Genomic DNA, 21,909 nt, shown 5'->3' with positions numbered 1-21,909 from the left:
TTTATATGATATGTAGTCTCTTCTCTCTGGCTTTTTCATTTAGAATAATATTTTTGGGGATCATCTATATTATTCCACATCCAAAGTAGTTCATTCCTTTTTATTGATATATAGTATTTTATTGGATGGAACTTCCCCCACACACACACATACACACATTGACCCTTTAATGAAGGGTCCCCAGACTTTGTGGCACCAGGGACCGGTTTCATGGAAGACAGTCTTTCCACAGACCAGGCATGGATGAGGGGGTGGGGTGGAGTGGCGCTCTGGAGGTGATGACAGTGATGGGGAACAGCTGTAAATACAGATGAAGCTTCCCTCTCTGCCCACTGCTCACCTCTTGCTGTGTAGCCAGGTTCCTAAGTTTCATGGAAGACAATTTTTTCATAGTCGGGGTCGGGGACGGAGTAGGGGTAGGAAGGGAGGCAGAGTTCAGGCAGTGTTGTGTGGCCTGGTTCCACTGACCCGTCCTGGGCCACGGCACCGGGGTTGGGAACTGCAGCTTTTGGTGGGCATTTGGACCATTTTCAGTATTTGGCAATTGTGAACTATGTTGGTATGAATATGTGGATATGTGCTGGCTTGTATGCTAGGTATATGTTTAGCCTTTTAAGAAACTGTCAGCCTGTTTTCACAAGTTACTCTACTATTTGACATTTCCACCAGCAATTTTTAAAGGTTTTAGTTTCTCCACATCATTCCCAAGATTTGATGTTATCAATTCTTTTTGGGTCTGTCTTAGTATCTCATTGTATTTTGAATTTTTATTTTTATAGTGACAAATGATTTTGAACATCTTTCCATTTGCTCATTAGCTGCTCATAAATCTTTTCTTATAAAATGCTTATTCAAATCTTTTGCCAATTTTTGAATTATTTGCCTTCATATTGAGTTGTGTTTTTCTTTTTAATATTCTAAATATAAATTTTTTATTAGATATAGGACTTGTAAATATTTTCTCCCGGTCTGTGGTTTGTCTTTTCATTTGCTCAATGGTGTCTTTTGAAAAACAGAAGTTATAAAGTTCAGTTTATCAATTGTTTTTCTTTTATGGTTTATGTTTTTGGTGTTATGTCTATGAAATATTTGTCTAATCCAGGGTCACAAAAATTTTCTCCTATCTATTCTTTTAGAAATTTTATAGTTTTATTTCTTACATTTTAGGCCTATGATATATTCTGAGTTAATTTTTATGTATGCTGTGAGGTAAGGGTCCAGTTAATTAATTAATTTATTTATTTTTGGTAATAAATGGATATCCAGTTTTCCCAGCATCCATTCCCATTTGTTTATGAGACTATCCTTTCCCTCAATGAATTGTCTTTGCACCTTTGTTGAAAATCAATTGACAATACAGGTGAGGGTTTACTTCTGTATTCTCTAGTCTGTTCCATTCATCTGTATGTTTACCCTTATGTTAATAATACCACTGTCTTTATTATTTTAGCTTTCTAGTAAGTTTTGAGGTCAGGTTGCATAATTTCTTCAACTCTATTTTTATTAGTTTTAGGTCCTTTGTGTATCATGTAAATTTTAGGGTCAGCTTGTGAATTTCTACATAAAAGCTCGCTGGGAATTCGATCGGAAGAGTGTTGAATGGGAATAGTGTTGATAGAAATAATCTAGAGATAAATTTGGGGGAGAACTGCTTTCTTAAAACTATCAGATCTCTAAGAAACTGGTATGTCTTTCCTTTTTTTTTTCTTAAATCATCTTTAATTTCTCTCAATTGTTTTGGAATTTTCTGTATACAGGTCTTGCATTTCTTTTGTTAAGTTTCTTTTCAAGTATTTTATTATTTTTATGCTATAATCAATAGATTTGTTAATTTTATTTTTTAATTCTTAGTTGCACTCTATAGAAATAAAATTCATTTTATATATCTTGAACCCTATACCTCTGCACCTGCTAAACTTGTTTTTTAGTCCAGGTAGGTTTTTTATTGTTGTTGTTTTTATAGATTAATTCTTACATCCAGAATTATATGATCTGAGAATAATGACAGTTTTACTTTTTTCTTTCCAATCTGTATGCCTTTAAATTTATTTTCTTCTTCTTTTAACAATTTCTTTTGTCTTATTGCACAGGCTAGATCCTCCAGGACATTGTTGACTAGAAGTGATGAAAACAAACATTCTTGCCTTATTTCTGATGTTAGGAGGAAATCATTCAGTCTTCCAAAAAATATATATATATGAGGTTAGCTGTTGTTTTTATTATAGAAAGATACCCTTTATAAGAAGATGCTCTATTATTAATGGAAGATGAGGAGCTCTATTCAGGCTAGTTGAATGGTTTTTTATCATGAATAGGTGTTGGGTTTAGTCAAACACTTTTTCTATATCAAGATGATCATGTATTTTTTTACCCCTTTATTCTATTATTATGGTTTATTACATTAATGGCTTTTCCAATATTAAACTAACCTTTTACTTTTTATTTTTATTAAACTAACCTTTTACTTCTAGGATAAATCCTGCTTGGTCATGGCATACAATCCTTTTTATGTTTTCCCACATTCAATTTGTTAATATTTTGTTTATGATTTTTTATGTGTCTGTTTATGAAGAACATTGGTTTGTAGCTTTGTAATTTCATTTTCTTTCATTGTTATCCAGGTAATACTGGCCTTATAGAATGAATTGAGAAATGAACCCTTTCTCTATTTCCCAGAAGTGTTTGTATAGAATTGGTATTATTTTATTTTTAAATATTTGTTAGAAGTCACCAGTTAAGCCATCTGGGCCTAGGCTTTTCTTTTTGGGAAGGTTTTAAATTTATATCAAATTCTTGTTATATATCTATTTCTTCTTGAGTTAGTTTGATATTTGTACCTTTCTAGGAATTTATCTATTTCATCTAAGATGTCTACCTTGAAGTTGTTTGTATTTTTCCCTTAGGACCTTTTTAATTTCTGTAAGATTAATAGTGGTATCCCCTCTTTCATTCCTGTTCTTGGTAATTTGTGTTTTCTGATTTTTTTTTCTTTTGGATGGTTTAACCTATAGGTTTATCAATTTTGTTGATATTTTTGAAGAACATGTTTTTGTTTTAATGATTTTTATTTATTTTCTTCTTTTCTATTTCATTGATTTTCATTTTGATCCTTATTATTTTTTCCTGATTGAGTATCCCTTTTCTGAAATGCTTGAGACCAGACAGAAGTATTTTGGACTTTGAATTTTGAAATGTTTTGCATATATATAGTGTGATATCTTGGGAATGGAACCCAACTCTAAGCATGAAATTCATGTATATACACCTTATACAAATAGCCTCAAGGCAATTTAATACAATATTTTAAATAGTTTTGTGCGTGAAACAAAGTTTGCTATGTTGAACCTTCAGAAAGCAAAGGTATCACTGTCTCAGCCACCCATTTGGACAACCAGTGATTATCCAAATCATTATCCATGGTGTCATGATCATTCCTGACTCTAAATTTATATGCTACCAATAGGCAATCATTTTCTTGTATTTATTCACATGTAAGTACTTAACAGTAAAATATTATGACATAATGAAAAAATAATATGTTCAGGGTAAGTAAGCAGCACAGTAACATCAACAGAATACCTGTATCAGCTGTTAAACAACAACAAAAACAAACAACAGATTTTCAGTTTCCATCTATGATGCTGTGTTTTGATTAAAAGGTTACTGTACACTATATTTTATTTTTTAGGTGAGAAGAAACATCAAAAAGCAGTTGCGGGACCAGGAAATGTGTCCCTAGGGATGAGGAGCCATTCTGCTAGATAGCTTTTCAAAAATGTTTCCTCCAGAGTCATCTGTCTCATTAACAAAGGTTTACATATAAGAAATATCTCTTTGATTTTATAAAGTCACATGATTTCTTGTTCTATTATAAATGCACAGTGCCCTACTTCTTCAAAAAGCCTATCATCATGTTTTCTATAAGAACTTTTTTTTGCAGTGTTAACAACATCATCTCCATTTTGTCGCTATTATCACAATCACTGTGATTCAGATCTATTTTGGCTATTTCATCATCAGTCAATGAATGAACAACTGGGGGCTCATTATCAATGTTAAAAACTTCTTTTATATCCAATTCTTTAAGCTTACTGATGGACTTTGAAGGTATATTTTTTCCATGTATAAGGAGGTCAGACATCATTTTTTTCCTCACTTGACAAATGAAATCCTTCAAAGTCAACACCTTGTTCATCATCATCACTGAACATAGTAGGGCAGTAGTGTGCCACACATGCACAAGTATGTCTTTAGTCTTTGTATTCCAGGTTTTGGCTATAGCATATATAGTGTCCTTCATGCTAAACTCCTTTTGAAAACCTTCCACATCCATGCCTCTGTTCACTGCTGCTAGCATGCTGTTCAAGAAAGTGTTTTTATATTTACTCTTCATTGAAAATTTACTCTTCATTGATCTAAGGATACCCTTGTCACTTGTATGAATTAATGAAGTCACATTTGGGGACAGTACATGGCATAAACATTAGATTTGATGAGAATTTCAGCTGTAGGATGAACAGAACAGTTGTCAAAGAATAACAGTCATCATCCAGTCCAGCTTTCCTGCAGTGAGCATGAATGGCTGGTACAAAATGTGTGTGAAACCAACAGAAAAGATGTCCCTGGTGATCCATGCATTTTTGTTGGCTAAATAATGGACTGGTAAGAAATTCACTCCTTGAAAACAGAGAGGACACAAGCTTTTGCCTATCACAGCAAGTTTACCCTATATATGCTTGCTGTATTAGCACACCCCAGCACACTTATTCTGTCCTTAACATCCTTAAGTCCTGTGGGGCTGTCTCATCATCTGTATTCAGTGTCTTTCTGGAGCAATAATGCCACAACAATGATCTTTCATCAGCATTATTGACATGTTCTGGCTTTAGATTTTTATCAGTAATGACCTTGGCAGACTCATCAATGAATTTCTCTGCTGCTTAATGATCAGCAGATGCTTTATCACCATACATCTTTGAAAATTTAATGCTCAGTCTTTTCTTAAATTTCTGCAACCAGCCTGTTGAATATTCACAGTGCCCTTGATTTTTCAGTTCATTGTGATAGATGTTTGTTTCCTGATCACCACACCATTATTATGTGTTCATTGCATCACTGATAGATTCATTCTTTCAGCACGATTGGAAACTTCATTTTTAGCTTTATGCAATGTTTTTTTTTATTTTTAATTAACTTGTGTTCACTTTCAGCATAGAACTTCAACAGTTCAGTTTCTCCAACAACTTGACTTTCTGGACTATGGATAACCACAAATGCCTCCTCTTTTTCAAATCACTGTTACTCATAGAGGTATCTGCAGGTCTTTTTTGTATTTTTAATATCTTTGGTACCACAGAGCAGAGAATAAGCAAAAAACCCATAGTGAGTAATGCAAATAGGTCTTGGCCCCATGTGGGACATCATGGGGAACCTGCTGTTGGCATGTCCAGCTTGCACATATGCCATTTTATTACCCTTGGTGTACATGCTTATATGGGGGAATATGGGTTTGTATTGAAAAGATACGTTACAGTTGATGGAGGCTGAGAGGGTCTTTTTTCCCGTGGAGATGCTGGGTAAACTGTGTTCTGTTTTGACTGTGATTGTCACATGAGGTTAAGTGTGGAATTTTCCACTTATGGTGTTATGTCAGTACTCAAAAAGTTTTGGATTTTGGAACATTTCAGATTTTCAGATTAGGGATACTCAGTCTGTACCTACTTCGTATATGATTTGCCCTTCAATTTCTAGCTTCTTGAGATAAAAGCTTTGATGATGGATTTTAGATACTTCTTTCTTTTAAGTCTTTAAAGCTGTAAATTTCCATCTGCCCACTGATTTTGCCATATTTCATAAGTTTTGATGTTATTACTTATTTCCATTAATTTCACAATATTTCTATTTTTTTTGTCTAATATGTCTAATGACATATTGACAAATGACATGTGACATAATGACACATTTTGTCAATATGTCTAATTTTTTTGGTGTGACTTCTTTGAGCTTGGGTTTTTTTGAAATGTGTTCTTTTATATCTAAATATTTGGGAATTTCCTATATTTCTTTCTAATGTTGATTCTAATTTAATTATGTTATAGTAAGAGAACATAATTTGTAGGATTTAAATCCTTTAAAATTTATTGATACTTGCTTATGGCCTATTCTAAAGTCTTGAGGATGTTCCAAGTGCACTGGAAAAGAATGTATACAGTTGACCCTTGAACAGTGCAGGGGTTAGGATGCTGACTCCCTGCATAGTCAAAAATCCACATATAACTTTTGACTTCCCCCAAACTGAACTCCTAATGGCCTGCTGTTGACTGGAATCTTTACTGATAGCATAGTCAACTAACACATATTTTGTATGTTGTATGTATTATATATTATATTCTCACAATAAAGTAAGCTAGAGAAAAGAAAATTAAGAAATAATTCCTTTATTGAGAAAATCTTAAAGAGGAGGAGGAGGATGATGAAGGGCTGGTCTTGCTGTCTTAGAGGTGGCAGAGGTAGAAGAAAATCTGTGTATACATGGACCCATGCAACTTAAACCTATCTTGTTCAAGGGTCAACTATATTTTGGTGGTGTTGGTTGAGTCATTCTATATCAATCTATTTCTGTTATTTAGGTCAAGTTGCTTGATAATGTTCAAGTCTTCTGTATTCTGATTTGGGGGGGGTTGGTTGTTTTATTAATTACTAAAAGAAGGATATTTAATTGTCTAACTATAATTATTGAGTTCTTTGTTTCTCCTTTCATTTATATCAAGTTTTGCTTCATATAATATCCTGGTTATCAATTTACTGCCCCTTAGTAACAAATTCAGTCTTCTTGCCTGTTCCGTGGAAATTGATTTGGGCTCTTCATTTTCTTCTTTCCACCTGACACTGAAACTTCGTACATTAGGGGGCAGAGGAGAAATCCTGCAAGGGAAAGGATTTTGCTTCCAGGTACTGGTGTGTTCACTTGATTTTTTTTCTTTTTTAAACATTTTTTTATCACTTTTCTTATTGTATTATTCCTACAGTAGAAGTGCTTGGATTCACTTGATTTTTTCTAGCACCAGGCTTCTGAAGCCATTGTAGCTTCTCCAGTATCCAGGTATTACAGTACATGGTAATCAACAATTTCCACCCAGCTTTGGATGTTTTTCAGTGAAGTGCTTCCAGTGAAATATTTCTCTGTAAATAGCCTCCCCGGAACCCTAGAGGGAGAATTTCTCACAACTTCCAAAGGGCAGATTTACAGTAAGTTCCAATGGCATAGTACTGGAGCGACTTTTCTTTCAGTGAGCCAAGGCTGTACATTCTCCAGCAAGGTCTGGATCTTAGCATTGGGGAAGAGGGCTTGGGCAGAGCTTTTCTTTGGGTGCTCTGTCTGAGCCCTAGGGATAATAGTTGCTCCTCTACCTGCAATATCTGTATTATTTTAAGTTTTCTTTATGTCTTCCTAGATAATCCCTTATTACTAGAATATCCTGTTATAGTTAACAGTTCTTTATATTAAACTTTCTCTGTGTAGTTCCTTTCTCCTAATTGGACTTAGACTGATATATTTATTTTAAGGCTTTGTTTTAATTGCTTGTACATTTATAATTGACATATTTGCCTGAATCTTAACCTTATTTATAGTAGCAAAATTTTAGTAGTTTCAGGCCTCACATATTTTCACCATATTCTTAAGAATAAGTAAGAGATCTATGTTCCATATGTTTCATCAAACTTTAAGATTTATTTTATTCACAGTAGGAAGGGGCATATAGCATGCTATTGATTTAGCCTATTAGCCTACACATTTCTACCTTTGGTTTAGGTGGTGCATGTGTCTGCTAAGAACTACACAGATCCCTAATGGAAGGGGGAAGGAAGGGAATAGATGCTGTGGAGGCAGCCCGTAAATGGCCCTACAGTGAGACTCCACAGTGCTGAGCCTTTAAACTTAAACACAGAGTGATAGCAGAAGCAATAGAAACAGCTCACTTAAATAAAATATAAAGTCGAGCCCAAAGAAGTAAAATTTTTGGCTTTATGTCAATGGAAGAAAAGAGAAGCATTTCAAGTAAAGAAAGTTACTGAACCAATGTGGAATCTTTTAGAATGCCTACCTAGCTATTCTACTATTGAAATTGTGAGTCACGTATCATTTCCTACTGTCTAAAATACAAAACTAATGTGTGCACTGCCTATTTAAAATCCAAAATTCATTAGTTAAGAATATGTTATTTAAAAACAAATTAAACATTGTCCAAATGCTTAAGGGAATTCTAGGACTCCCTTAACTCAACAGTCTGATAAATGATCAGATCTTTGAGTAACTTCAGGTCAAATGATTATAATAGTCCTTAGACTTAGTAATCACCTAAAATGTCCTTTATTTATTATTATTATTGGTGGTATGTTATTATCATTATTCTTGCTATTATTTTAGAACTCTCCAGTTCCATCTCATACCCTATGTACACCTCTAAGGAATCTCCAAAGAAAGACCCAGTATCACATCAGGCTCTAGGGAAATATATATTAATGATATATTAAGAGCCATAATAGGGCAATTTTACCTTCATAGAGAAGGTTTTTCTCTTTAGGGAAATGGTTTTAATCCTGGAATCCACCAAAATAAAATTATTTATGTCTAAGATATACCCTGGGAATCATTTTTAGGCAAGAAAGAGAATGAAAAAGTTTTCTACTTCATAGACTTCTCTACTGAAACTGGATTTTCATCCTTCCTCACTGAAGGTTTACAGATTCTTGTCTACAGATAGATACCCATGCACACACAAATTCTCTCACTACCACAAATGTACTGTGTGAAAAGCTCTTCCTCCAGACATACATATGGCTTGCTGCCTCACTTATTTCCAGTTACTGCTCAGATTCACCATTATAATCCAAGAGGCCTTCTCTTACCAACATATATGAAATAGAAGCCCCCTTTGGTCAGTATCTCAATCTCTGTCCCATTGTCTTTAGAATTGTATCTTCTACCCCAGAATATTTTGAGAATAAAAGGGTATGCTACTAATATTTCTGCCAAAACAAAAGGTGTAAAAAAGGGTATTTCTCAGAGAAAAAAGGGATAAATGGTCCTCCTGTTTTTCTTGCTAGCATTGATATGTTATTTATTTTTTATTTTCTGTCTCGCTAGAATGATCATTTTATAAGAGACTTTTCCTGTTTTGTTCATTGCTGTATCTATAGTGCATATAGCAATACCTGACAAATACTAGGTATTTGATATACAAGGAGTTAAATAAAAAATACCATAAATGCATTATATAACTGCCCCTCATTGCTATTATTATGACTGCTAGAACTATCCTATTGAAATAGTTTGTAGTGTTATAGTCCTTTGATTAGGAAATATATTTTGTATTTGAGAATTTATAATAGAATACCTGTTCTGGCCTCATACCCTTCAACAGTTGGACAATGAGAAGACATGATTTTTATTTATATTGCAGTAGATTTCTAGGTGTCCCTATTGAGTTCCCTTGCCTATAGGGAAAAGTAGCAGTTTCATTAGAGCCTCAAATTCTCAGCTTCTAGAAATTAGTGCTTATCTGGTATCTGGGATATTTAAAAGGCTTTTAGGTGAAGATTTAAAGGCTGAGAATAAATCCTTTAAAGACTGTGAATGACAGTATCCCTGACTTAATCCTCAGAAAAGCTTGTAGGATAGGACTGAAGATTCATATTTTAGATCCACAATACCAAATATATTCCAACCAATTTATCTTTATAATTAGGGAAGGTAAATAGGCATTTAGAGGAAATAATTATAGCAGTTGTTCTTGCTGGTACAGAGGGTTAACAGTAGTCTGGCACTTTCTCTTATGGTATTAATGTAGCTTTTTGATTTACTATATGTAAGATTTCTGGAGTATTAATAGTGTATTTAATTTGTAACTCACACTAAAAGTACATGTGAAAATGAGAACTTTTACAGAGGAAGAGGGAAAATTATCTTTAGTTATAAAGGACAGTTGAACAGCAAAATTAATTATACTATATGTTCTAGTAGATGTAGTTTACATTAACTTACTATTTGGGTTTCAGCAGCATTAGTTCTCCATAAAGCTTTTCCTTTAATAATTTAAAGACCTTCTCTCTGAAGTATTTTTTATTATGATAAAATATACATAACTAAAATTTACCATCTTAATCATTTTAAGTGCACAGTTCAGTGGTATTAAATACATTTATTAATATAATGTTATGCCACCATCACCACTATTCATCTCCATAACTCTTTTCATCTTGTAAAACTGAAACTCTATACCCATTAAACAATAGCACCGCATTTCCCACTCCCCTAGTCCCTGGCAACCACCATTCTGTTTTCTGTCTGTGATTTTGACTACTCAGAGTATCTCAAATAAGTGGGATCAGAGTGTCGTGTGTGTGTGTGTGTGTGTGTGTGTGTGTGTGTGTACTGCCGAAGCCAGCACATCAGCACATGTATTTTTTTTTTTTGACTGGCACATTTCAAATAGCATGTCGAGTTCATCTATGTGTAGCATATCTCAGAATTTCCTTCCTTTTTAAGGATGAATAATACTCCATTGTATGTATACACCACATTTTGCCTGTCCCTTTATCTATCAAAGGACCTTGGATTCCTTCCACCTTTTTAGCTACTGTGAGCAAAACTGCTATGAACATGGGTGTAAAACTAGCTATTTGCATTCCTACTTTCAATTCATTTGAGTAGATACCCAGACATGGAATTACTGCATAATATGGTAATTGTATTTTTAATTTTTTGAGAAATTGCCATATTATTTTCCATAGCAGGTGTACCATTTTACATTCTTATCAACTACACAAGGGTTCCAATTTCTCCACATCCTCAGTAACATTTGTTATTTTCTCTTTTTGATAATAGTTATCCTAATGAATGTGAGGTGGTGTCTCATTTTAGTTTTAAACTGCATTTTCCTAATGATTAGTGATCTTGAGAATCTTTTCATGTCCTTATTAGTCATTTGTGTATCTTCTTTGGAGAAACGTCTATTAAAGTCTTTTACTCATTTTTGAATTTTGTTGTTGAGTTTTGAGAGTTTTATATATATTCTATATATTATTCAGCTATCACATATTACTTGCAAACATTCTCACATTTTGTTGGTTACCTTTTTACCTTGTTGATATTGTCTTTGTATGCACAAATTTTTTTAATTTTCATAGAGTCCAATTTATTTTTTCCTTACTGCCCTGTGCTTCTATCATCCAAGAAATCATTGCAAAATCCAATGTCATAAAGCTTTTTTTCTATGTTTCCTTCTAGGAATTATATAGTTGTAGGTCTTACATTTAATTTCAGACCATTTTTAATTAATTTGTTAATATATTGTTATGTAAGGGTCGAATTTCATTCTTTTGTATGTGAATATCCAGTTTTCCCAGAACCATTTGTTGAAGACTATACTTTCCTCAAGACCTTGAATGGTCTTGGCACTCTTATCAAAAATCATTTGGCTATATATGCAAGGATTTATTTCTGGGCTCTTTATTCTATTGGTCTATATGTCTGTCTTTATGCCAATATATAACTGTTTTGATTACTATAGCTTTATAGAAAGTTTTGAAGTGTGAGTCTTCCAGCTTTGTTCTTCTTTTTCAAGGTTGTTTTGGCTATTCAGGGTCTCTTGAGTTTCCATATGAATTTTAAGATGGATTTTTCTATTTCTGCAAATAAACATTATTAGGATTTTGATAGGAATTGCATTGACTCTGTGGATCACTTTGGGTGGTATTAACATCTTGAGCCTTTCAATCCATGAACAAAGGATGTGTTCCCAATTATTTATGTGTTCTTTAATTGCTTTCAGCAAAGTTTTGTAATTTTCAATACACAAGTTTTTCATCTCCTTGGTTAAGTTTATTCCAGTGTATTTTATTCTTTTTATGCTGTTGTATGGAATTTTCTTAATTTCATTTTCAGATTATTCATTGTTACTACATAGAAATTCAACTGATTGTTAGAGGTTGACTGTCATGTGTTGTATGTTGCTATTTTGCTGAATTCATTTATTAGCTCTAACGGTTTTGTGAAATTCTTAAGGATTTTTACATGTAAGGTCATATCATCTGTGAACAGAGATAATTTTACTTCTCCTTTCTAATTTGGATGGCATTTATTTCTTTTTCTTGCTTAAATGCTCTGGCTGGGACTTGCAGTACTATGTTGAATAAATGTGGTGAGAGTAGGCATCTTTGTCTTGTTCCTGATGTTAGAGGTAAAAGCTTTCAGTCTTTTACCATTGAGTATTATGTTTTTTGTAGGTTTTCATATATAACTTTTATTGTGTTAAGATAGTTTCCTTCTATTCCTAGTTTGATCATTTTTTTTATCACAAAAGGGTATTGAATTTTGTCATATGCTTTTTCTGCATTAATTGAGATGATCATATATTTTTTAGCTTCATTTTTTAATGAGATATAATTATATTGATTGTATTTCATATGGTGAGCCATCCTTGCATTCCAGGAATAAATCCTATTTGACTGATATATAATCCTTTCAATATGCTGTTACATTCGGTTTGCTAGTATTTTGTTGAGTATTTTTGCTTCAATGTTTGTGATAGTGGTCTATAATTTTTTTTGTAGTGTCTTTGTTTGGCTTTATTATCAGAGTAATGCTTTTTTCATAGAATAAGTTACAAAGCATTTTCTCCTCTTTAATTTTTTGGAAAATTTTGAGGAGGATTGGTATGGTTCTTCTTTTAAATGTTTGGTGGAATTCACTTGTGAAGCTGTCAGTTCTAGGGTTTTTTTTGTTGTTGTTGGGAGATTGTCAAATACTGATTTTATCTTTTTACTAGTTATAAATGTATTCAGATTTTGTGTTTCTTAATGATTTTGTCTTGGTAAGATTTGTTTTTGTAGTAATTTGTCCATTTCATGTAGGATATTCTATTTGTTTATATGCATATAGTTGTTCATGTACTCTCCTGTAATCCTTTTTAGTTCTGTAGAATCAATAGTAATGTCCCTATTTTCACTTCTTAAAATGTTTGCCAATTTTGTTGATCTTTCTTCCTATCTTCCTTTAAGCATTCTTCTTTTGAGTATCTCTAAGAAAGTTGTTTTATAGTCTTTGTCTAGTTTATCTGACATAATGTCTTTTCTAGGAGCAGTTTCTGTTGATTAATTTTTCTCTTTGGGGCATAGTTTTCTATTTCTTTATGATTTTTTGTTGAAAACTAGACATTTGAACAATCCAGTTCAATGTGATGTGGTATAATAATAATAATAATAATAATATGGTAACTTGAAACCAAATTCTCTCTTTTCCCTGGATTTTGCTGGTTTTTTGTTATTTTTTTTGGCTTTTGTTTTTGTTTTGATTGTTATAGGCTGTCCTGTGTGTTGAAGATCAGCCTGAGGTGTAAAATCAAAGTCCTCTTAAGGTATTTTCTGAACCTTTCCCTGGGCATGTGTGGTTACCTTATATTTTTCTCTACATACACAGTTGTTTTTGAATGTCCTATTCTTTAAGGCTCTGGGCCGAGAGCACATATCTCTGATATTTGGAGAACTGGGTCCTTTTCTGCCCACCCTGGCAAGCTACGTACAGGTTGCTCTTAGAAAGGATACACATCTGCCTACCATGGTTGGGGGTTGGGGCATGGGTAGCTGCCACTGTGCTAAGAGCTGAAAGTGACTGAAATTTATATTAATAGTTCAAGTCTTCCCATGGAAGTTGAAAGCCTTCAATAGACTCCAGTGTTCCAAAATAGTTACATAAAACAGATTCTGCCAGTGTAATTGTTATCTAGGTGAAGACAGATTCCTGGTGCTTCCTATTCTGCTCTTTTCCAAGGGTCATACTCTCATTGAAATACTTTTGCCAAAATATGTATGTTTTTAAATATAAAGGAGTAAAAAAATGCTTATAGAAACTAGGAAATAGTTTTTCTCAGTAGAAGTTAATCTTTCTTTTTTTTAATTTTGGAGAGAAATTTCTTCCCTTTCCCCCTTTTAATCTGTGTTTTAGTGATAAAATATAAGCTAAACAAACTGAGGCAATTAATTTTCAGGCAAGTTATAGCTGAGGAGTTTCAGTATCAATGCAACTTAAACTGTTTAGTTAGTTTATTACTTCACTTTGTGTGATAGTTATTCATTTTGCTGATGGTAGATTCAGAAGGTATATATATTACAGTAGATCACCACAAATCTTAAATTTGTTTTCTATTTAAACTCTTTTTTAAAAACTTCATGTTCCTTCTGAGACCGTTGATACTTTAAGTTTACCTTTAGCAAACTCATTGAAATTAAAAACTGTTATATTTGGAAATGCATTTTAATAGCTACATTAATTTTTTTTTCATTTTAAATTCTCATCAATAATACTTGGTGATATTGAAAACCCATTTAATATTTTTTGTATATATATATTTTTATTTCAGGATAGTATGAGGGTACAAACATTTTGGTTACATGTTATGACTTTGCCACATCCAAACAATGATTTGAGGTGTGCCTTTTCCCCCTATAACACTCACCATGTCCATTAGTTGTAAGTTTGCCTACCCCCAATCTCTGAAGAATTTTACTACTGTAGTGTTGATCAGTTAGTGCTAATTTGATGGCGAAGTGAGATATCACAAGAATGGAAGAATAGGCTCCCATCTAATATTTTGAAGAATATTTTATTGGCTATGTTCTGCTTATGTGTTTGGCTCATTCCAGAATGATTCTGGCTGGTGTGGTGTACTGCTGTTTTACTCAGGTTGCTTATAAAAAGGCTATTTTCTTCCTTGGCTTTATTCTTAGTCTTTTACTTTTCTTTATGAAATTATTTTCTGCATTAACTTTATTATTTTGTTGGAATTGCTCTCAGACCATATTATACACACACATATATATATGTATGCATATACACATATACAGTTGACCTTTAAATAGCATGGGTTTGAACTGCATGGGTCCACTTATATGTGGATTTTCTTCCGCCTCTGCCACCCCTGAGACAGCAAAACCGACCCTTCCATTCCTCAGCCCGCTCAACATAGAAACAATGAAAATGGAAACCTTTATGATGATCCACTTCCAGTTAATGGAATAGTAAATATATTTTTTCTTTCTTATGATTTTGTTAATAACATTTCCTTTCATCTAGCTTACTTTATTATAAGAATACAGTATATGATACATAAATGAAATATGTATTAATAGACAATGTTATCAGTGAGGCTTCTTATTAACAGTAGGCTATTAGTAGTTAAATTTGGGGAGAGTCAAAAATTATATGCAGATTTTCAACTGTGGGGGCTTAGTGCCCCAGTCCCCTTCTTTTTCAAGGGTTAACTATTTTACTTTTTAAATTTGGTTTTACTTATATCGAAACTATATTGTTATTTTAATCAGTCATAAAATTGGGTTATTGTTCTTTAAATCAGTTATATATAGTCTACAGACTTATTATAGAAAACAGAAGTCCTATAACATCCCTCTCCCTCATCATTTCCTACTCTAGGGACTCATTTTCATTTTGTTATCAATTTGTTTTTCTTTGTATTTACCTTCATATCTATAACATGCTTTTATTTAATTTGCAATATTTTGATGTTTTAGTTTTAGACATTCTACTTTGCATTATGGAAACTGATGATTTAAATTCTTTTCACACATTCTCTGCTTGCCTTCAAAACATATGCATGTCTATTTTGTGTCTTTCAATCCTCCAAATATAGGTATATCACAATTTTGGTTTGTATTGTTATAATTATGTAAAAAGTATTTGTAGCTGAGACATGTGGTGGATATAGCACATATATAATAACTATGGTTTTTTTTCTTAAAAGACTTTTGCTTGAGCTAGTAATTATTTTCTCTCCTTTGTATAGTTTTATAGTTTATTTTTGTTTTTGATTAGCTTAACTCAAGTCTTTCCTGAGTTGTTTAAATCATTGTTTCAAAGTTTAATGTTACAAATCCCTTTTTTTCCTGCCTAAGTGCCTAAAATGTTTTTTACTTATTTTTAAAATATGGTAATTTTACTAGACTATGTCCTGAAGTTGTTTTTTATGGCTTGGTATTCTAGGTACAATGTGTTGTCTTTCATTTGTAGTTTCTAATCTTTTTTCACATTTCAGCAAAGTTTCCTGAACTGTGGTATTTAAAATTAATTTTCTTCCTTTGCCTTAGTTTTCTTTATTAGGAACTACTGTTATAGTATTTTGTATCTTTTTGCCTGTTCAGTATTTGTTATTGTATTTCCATTTTAAAATCTTTTTAAATTTATTTTGTTTAAAAATATTCTTCCTTTTGTTCTTCTATTTCTTTTAAGGTATTTTCTGTTGTATTATTTACTGTTTTGTTTTTTTAAATTTACATTCATTTCTGAAATGATTTCCTTTATGTGTACTTCTTTCCTGATTTATACCATCTCACTTCTGTGGTTTTCTAATTTTGATTTATGTAGTTCTTCAGTATGTTGCATTACTTTCTTAATTTTTAAATAAATTATGATTTTGTTCTATTTTGCTAACATGTCTTTTGTCTGCTGTCATTATAAGGTTTTAAAAAATCTTTTGCTTATTATTATTTTTTATAAACAAGAACTTAGTATGAGATTTGACCTTAATCTTTTTCTTTGCTCATTTAAAAAACTGAATTAAAATTAATTCTTTTTTTTTTCTTTTAGAAGAAAGAGTGATTCAGGGTAACTTTTTAACTTCAAAGAACTCCTTTGTGCCTTGTTCAAAGTGTGGTGGCTTGCTTTCTGGGATTTTCTGCCTCTGTTCTATTTCACTTTTATTTGCCCATTTTTTTCCTGGAGTTTTTATTTTTTATTTATTTATTTTTTTCTCCTGCTCAATTTTTATTCTATTCCTTGTAGTTCCACCTAGTCTCCTGAGCTTGATTCTACATAGGACCCCATCTTCACACTTCATTGTAAATCTTTTGAACTCACTTGCTATTGGAATGAGCAAGCCCCCTCCTCCTACTTTCAGCTAATTTTTCTCCAGTCTACTGTGCTTCCTAGTGTGTGCATATTGGCTATACAGAGATTCTCTTGCTAAGTCCTTTAGATCCTCCCTTACTTCCTTCGGCTTGTGAAGTGCCCATCTTTTGCCTATTTTTCTATTTGGGATGTTTGTTCCTTTCTTGATAATTTGTAGAAATTCCTTACATTTTCTAGTTATAAGCCCTTTGTCAGTTATATGTTGCAAGTATCTTTTCGCACTCTGTGCCTTGCATTTTTAATCTACTAATGGTTTTTACTCTTTTTTTTTTTTTTTTTTTTTGAGACAGAGTCTCACTCTGTTGCCCAGGCTAGAGTACCATGGTGTCAGCCTAGCTCACAGCAACCTCAAACTCCTGGGCTCAAGTGATCCTCTTGCCTCAGCCTCCAGAGTAGCTGGGACTATATATTTTAGTTGTCCAGCTAATTTCTTTCTATGTTTTTTTAGTAGAGACAGGGTCAGGCTAGTCTTGAACTCCTGAGCTCAAACGATCCACCCGCCTTGGCCTCCCAGAGTGCTAGGATTAAAGGCATGAGCCACCACGCCCAGATGGTTTTTACTCTTTTGATGAACAAGTTATTTTTAATATGATTCAACTTATTAATGTAGTTTTATTAATCTTTTTCTTTGTGCTTGCTGCTTTTATTGTCATTCTTAAGAAATCTTTGCCTACCCCAAGTTATGAAGATATTCTAGATTATCTTTAAGAAGCATTACTCCTTTTCTTTTTTCATTTTGATTTACAGTCTGCCTGGATTTTATTTTTATGTATGATATGAAGTAGGGATAAAATTTGTTTTATTCATATGTATATCTAATTGAGCAATACCATTTGTGGAAAAAACTTATTCTCATTGCTTTGTAGTATTTACTTTGTCATAAATTAGGTGCCTACCTACATGTTGATTTTTTTTTTTCTAGATTGTGTTCTGTTTCATGGGTCTATTTGTCCTTCCTTAAATAAATATTGTGTTTTCTTAATTACTATAGCTTAAGTTTTGCTATCTGGTAGTTTAAGTCTGTATAGGTTTGTTCTTTTTGAAGATTGCCTTAGCTATTCTTTGCACAATGAAGTGTCTCAAGTGTACTAATCTTAATCTTATAAGTACACTTCAGTGACTATTGACATTTGTATATAACCATGTAGCCAACACTCACCTAAATATAAAACATTTCCAGCATCCATAATGGTTCCTTTGTGCCCTGACCAGTCAGTACCTCCCCCCAAGATAATTACCATTCTGACTTTTATCAGCATTGATTAATTTTGTCTATTCTTGGACTTCATGTAAGTGAAATCACATAATATGAATTTCTTTGAATTTCTTTTTTTTACTAAAGCTAGTGTCTGTGAGAGTCATCTATGTTGTTGTGTCTTTTTACTGCTCTTTAGTATTCCATTGTATGAATATACTACAATTCATTTTTCTATTAAGAAGGATTGTTTTTAATTTTGAATTATTATGAATAAAACTATTGTGAATATTTTTACAAATATCTTTGGGCAAACATATATACTCAGTTCTTCCATCCAAGTACTAACCAGGCCTGACCCTGCTTAGCTTCGGAGATAAGATCAGATGTGTTCAGGGTGGTATGGTCATAGACTCAGTTCTCTTGGTATATTCTTAAGAGTAGAATTTCTGGATCATAAGGTAGATGTATACCTGGTTTTAGTTGATACTGATGAACCAGTTTCCTCAAAATAACTGTACCAGTCTTAGTTAATTTTGAGTATTCAACATTGTATGTGAAAAATTATAGAAATAATTAGAGGGATAGCATTTTGCTATCTTTCTCCCCTTTGTTTGCTTTTTATTTGTCTTTGCTAGGCTGCTAGTAGGACTAGCAATCCTTGAGCATGTCAATCTAATGTGAGAGATTGTGATGATTTAAAGCTGGGTTTCACCTTTTATAAGGACCAGGTTCTTCTCAGTTCATCCTTACTGCTATGAAATGTCTTTAGGGGGCCCTATCCAAAGTGAGGAAACTTTATAAAGGCTTTCCCTTCTTGTTAGACCATGCAGTCATATTTTGCTTCAAAGTCTATGAGACTGTAAAAATTTCAGCTAAGCTAAGGTCTTTAATTTGCATTTTCTGGAATTAGCCGATGCTCTTAGAGAGAAAGTAGCTCTAGTGTCTGTTTCTGGTTAATCTCCCTGGCTTTTCCTTCTTCTTCCAGATTTTAGCTCTGTAATTCATCACTTCCTTGTTAGCTTCTTTGTGCATACAATCAGATTTGAAAAAAATAATTTGTCCAGAATTTCTTAGTCTTTTCATTAGAACGGTTGATCTGCATTTTGCATATTGCCATTATAGAAGCAGAAATCTGTTCCCCATTAATATATTTTCACCTTCATCCTTTCTCTCTTTACTCTTCCATCCTTCTTTACCCCCATTATATCTGTTTCATTATTCTAAATTTCTATCAGTGGACTGCACAGTTAATCATTACAGCTTTCTAAAATCCATTTATATATTACATATAGGTATGTATGTAATACACATAAAAATATGTGTTAATTGATTTATGTTATTGGTAATACTTCTCATCAGTAGTAGGCTATTAGTAGTTAAATTTTGGGGGGAGACCAAAGTTATATGTGATTTTTTATTGTGCCAGGGGTTGGTGCCCCAACCTCTGCATTGTTCAAGGGTCAACTATACCTAGCTATATGCACTGCATAATTTATATTTATAAAAACATACATACTATACTAAGATATAAACATATATGTAGTCTACCCAGGGATTTCTTTGGCTTTTAGATACGCCTGTGGTAAAATAACTAGTTTTTGTTTGTTATTGATTTGATTATTTAAGGAAATTTTTCTTTAAATTTTCAGATGATACAGCAGTGTTCGAGTTGATACAACTAGTTCCACCAGGTACTATACTATATATTGATAAAGTAATTGACATGGAAACTCATTTCAATGAAGTGTTTTTAAAAACAATCTCATCTTTTACTCCTCTTCCCAAATTTAGAACAATGTTGAGTTTCTGCCATTAGTCCGCTATGTGTAAAATGTCAAAAAAATATATACAAAAGATTGGCATAAATAGCACTTCAACACATTGTTCTAATTGAATAATTGTAATAATTGAAAGTGAAAAATAACCTGTTATCATTCTAGGATGTTTTTGACAGTCATAAAAATTCACTTTTAAGTTTTTGTGATTTTTTAAAAACTACATACATTTTATTAATAGTTATCTTTGATTTTGCATGTTGACTATTATAAAACTTTATATAGTAAACATTAGAGATCTCTGGAGAAGGTAGAGTTGAAATATAGAGGCTAGCTTTATTTCTGATGTTAATTTCTGTGATTTAGAAGATATCTGTCTTAAATTTTTATTTTATGTGAAAAATGGAAACTATATTTTATTAAATGCTAGTAATCTGAAAATTCTAAATATTACTTATATACCTAATTCAGATAGCCACAAATTTTAGAACATGTCTCAATTATTTTCAACATGTAATCTAATATCTTACAATGGTAGGTAGATAAAAGTGGTAGATAGAAAAAAGTTGTGGAGATAGTAATTTATGTGTAACTCTCATCCCAACTTCATATTTTTAAGGAACTTTTTTTTTTCTGGGAACTCATAGATTCTCAATGAGTTTACATGAAAATCCCATTTTCCAAAAGAGGGAGGAGGGAATTACTAATAGGTGGCATATTTCTGAAAAAGGAAATGTGTTAATCCATTTAACATATCTTTATTTTAGTTTTCCTCTCCTAGAAAACATGACCTTAAGCAGGTATTTTATAAGGCATCAGGCAATCAATATTTCATACTTGATGATTTTGTTTCTAAAGAGAATATTTTGTCATAATTTGAATCATAGGATATTTTTCTTGTAGTGGGTGAAACCCTGTCTACATATGATGAAAATACACGAGATTTCATGTTCCCGGGTCCAAACCAAATTTCTGGACACCATGATTCAAACCGCCAAGTTACCATGAGGAGGATTTCTGGCCTTCGAGTAAGTGTTTACTATTTTCTGAATCAATTTTTGGTGGAGGATCATCGTCAGAAATCACCACATAGCTCTCAACACGTTAAATGTGAAGAACTAATTCAAAATAAAGTTTGGTTTGAAACTTATTTGTTTTGTAAAATTATGTTATTTTACATACTGAAATCTAAATGAAAATAATTTAACAAAACCCATGCATGTACCGTTCGAAATTAAAAAGTGTTATTTTACCTTATATTCTTCAAATCTCTCTCTTCTCCTTCTTTCTGCCCCTCACCCAATTACTATCTCCTCTATCTCTCTTTCTCTTTCTTCTCTTTTTCTCTGTAAGGAATGGTAACATTTGAAAAGATACTCAATCTTATTAACATTTAAGGAAATCCAAATTAAAACAGCCATATGATTTCATTTTTATAGCTATAAGATGGGCAAAATTTATTTACTGACAATATCAAAAGTGTAAAAAATCGGAAACTCTCATATGCTGCTATTCCATGTAGATTGGGACAATCACAATTCAGAAATATCTAGTAAAGGCAAAGATTCTCATGGCATATGATCTTCTAGGTATGTATGTTAGAGATGTATTTCTTTGGTGTACTAATAGTCTTATTAAAAATATTCATTTGTAGTATTGTTCAGAATAGTGAAAAATGGAAATTGAAATGTCAATTAGTAGAGTTTGGATAGATTAATTGTAAAATGTTCATGGAATGGAAATATATATTCATACACCTAAAATTAAAAGCCGCATTAAATGATAGCTCCACCTTTTCCTATAACTTCCTTCAGTTTCTGTTGGGTGATTTAAAAATATTTTTATCCCTGAAAGGAAATCTTCCATGCAGAGAAACTGTGAGAAGCCCAGGCTGTTTCAAAGGCGGAAAAGCAAAACTTGAAATTATTTGGACTAACTTTTTTTTTACTAATTTT

General features: G+C 32.5%; 1 protein-coding gene across 2 annotated transcripts in view; it reads left to right on the top strand.

Annotated features, from left to right (window-relative positions):
• The window catches only part of SPATA6 (spermatogenesis associated 6), a 108,068-nt gene that overhangs the window by 19,837 nt on the left and 66,322 nt on the right, over positions 1 to 21,909 (top strand). For both annotated transcript variants that reach the window (XM_012776126.2, XM_012776125.2), the window contains exons 4-5: positions 19,829 to 19,870; positions 20,858 to 20,982. In XM_012776126.2, coding sequence (XP_012631580.1) covers positions 19,829 to 19,870; positions 20,858 to 20,982 — 167 coding nt within the window. The remainder of the gene's footprint in view (positions 1 to 19,828; positions 19,871 to 20,857; positions 20,983 to 21,909) is intronic.

The sequence above is a fragment of the Microcebus murinus genome, chromosome 2 (assembly GCF_040939455.1).
Source record: "Microcebus murinus isolate Inina chromosome 2, M.murinus_Inina_mat1.0, whole genome shotgun sequence".
Classification (NCBI taxonomy): domain Eukaryota; kingdom Metazoa; phylum Chordata; class Mammalia; order Primates; family Cheirogaleidae; genus Microcebus; species Microcebus murinus.
This window is presented reverse-complemented; position numbering and strand designations above follow the sequence as displayed.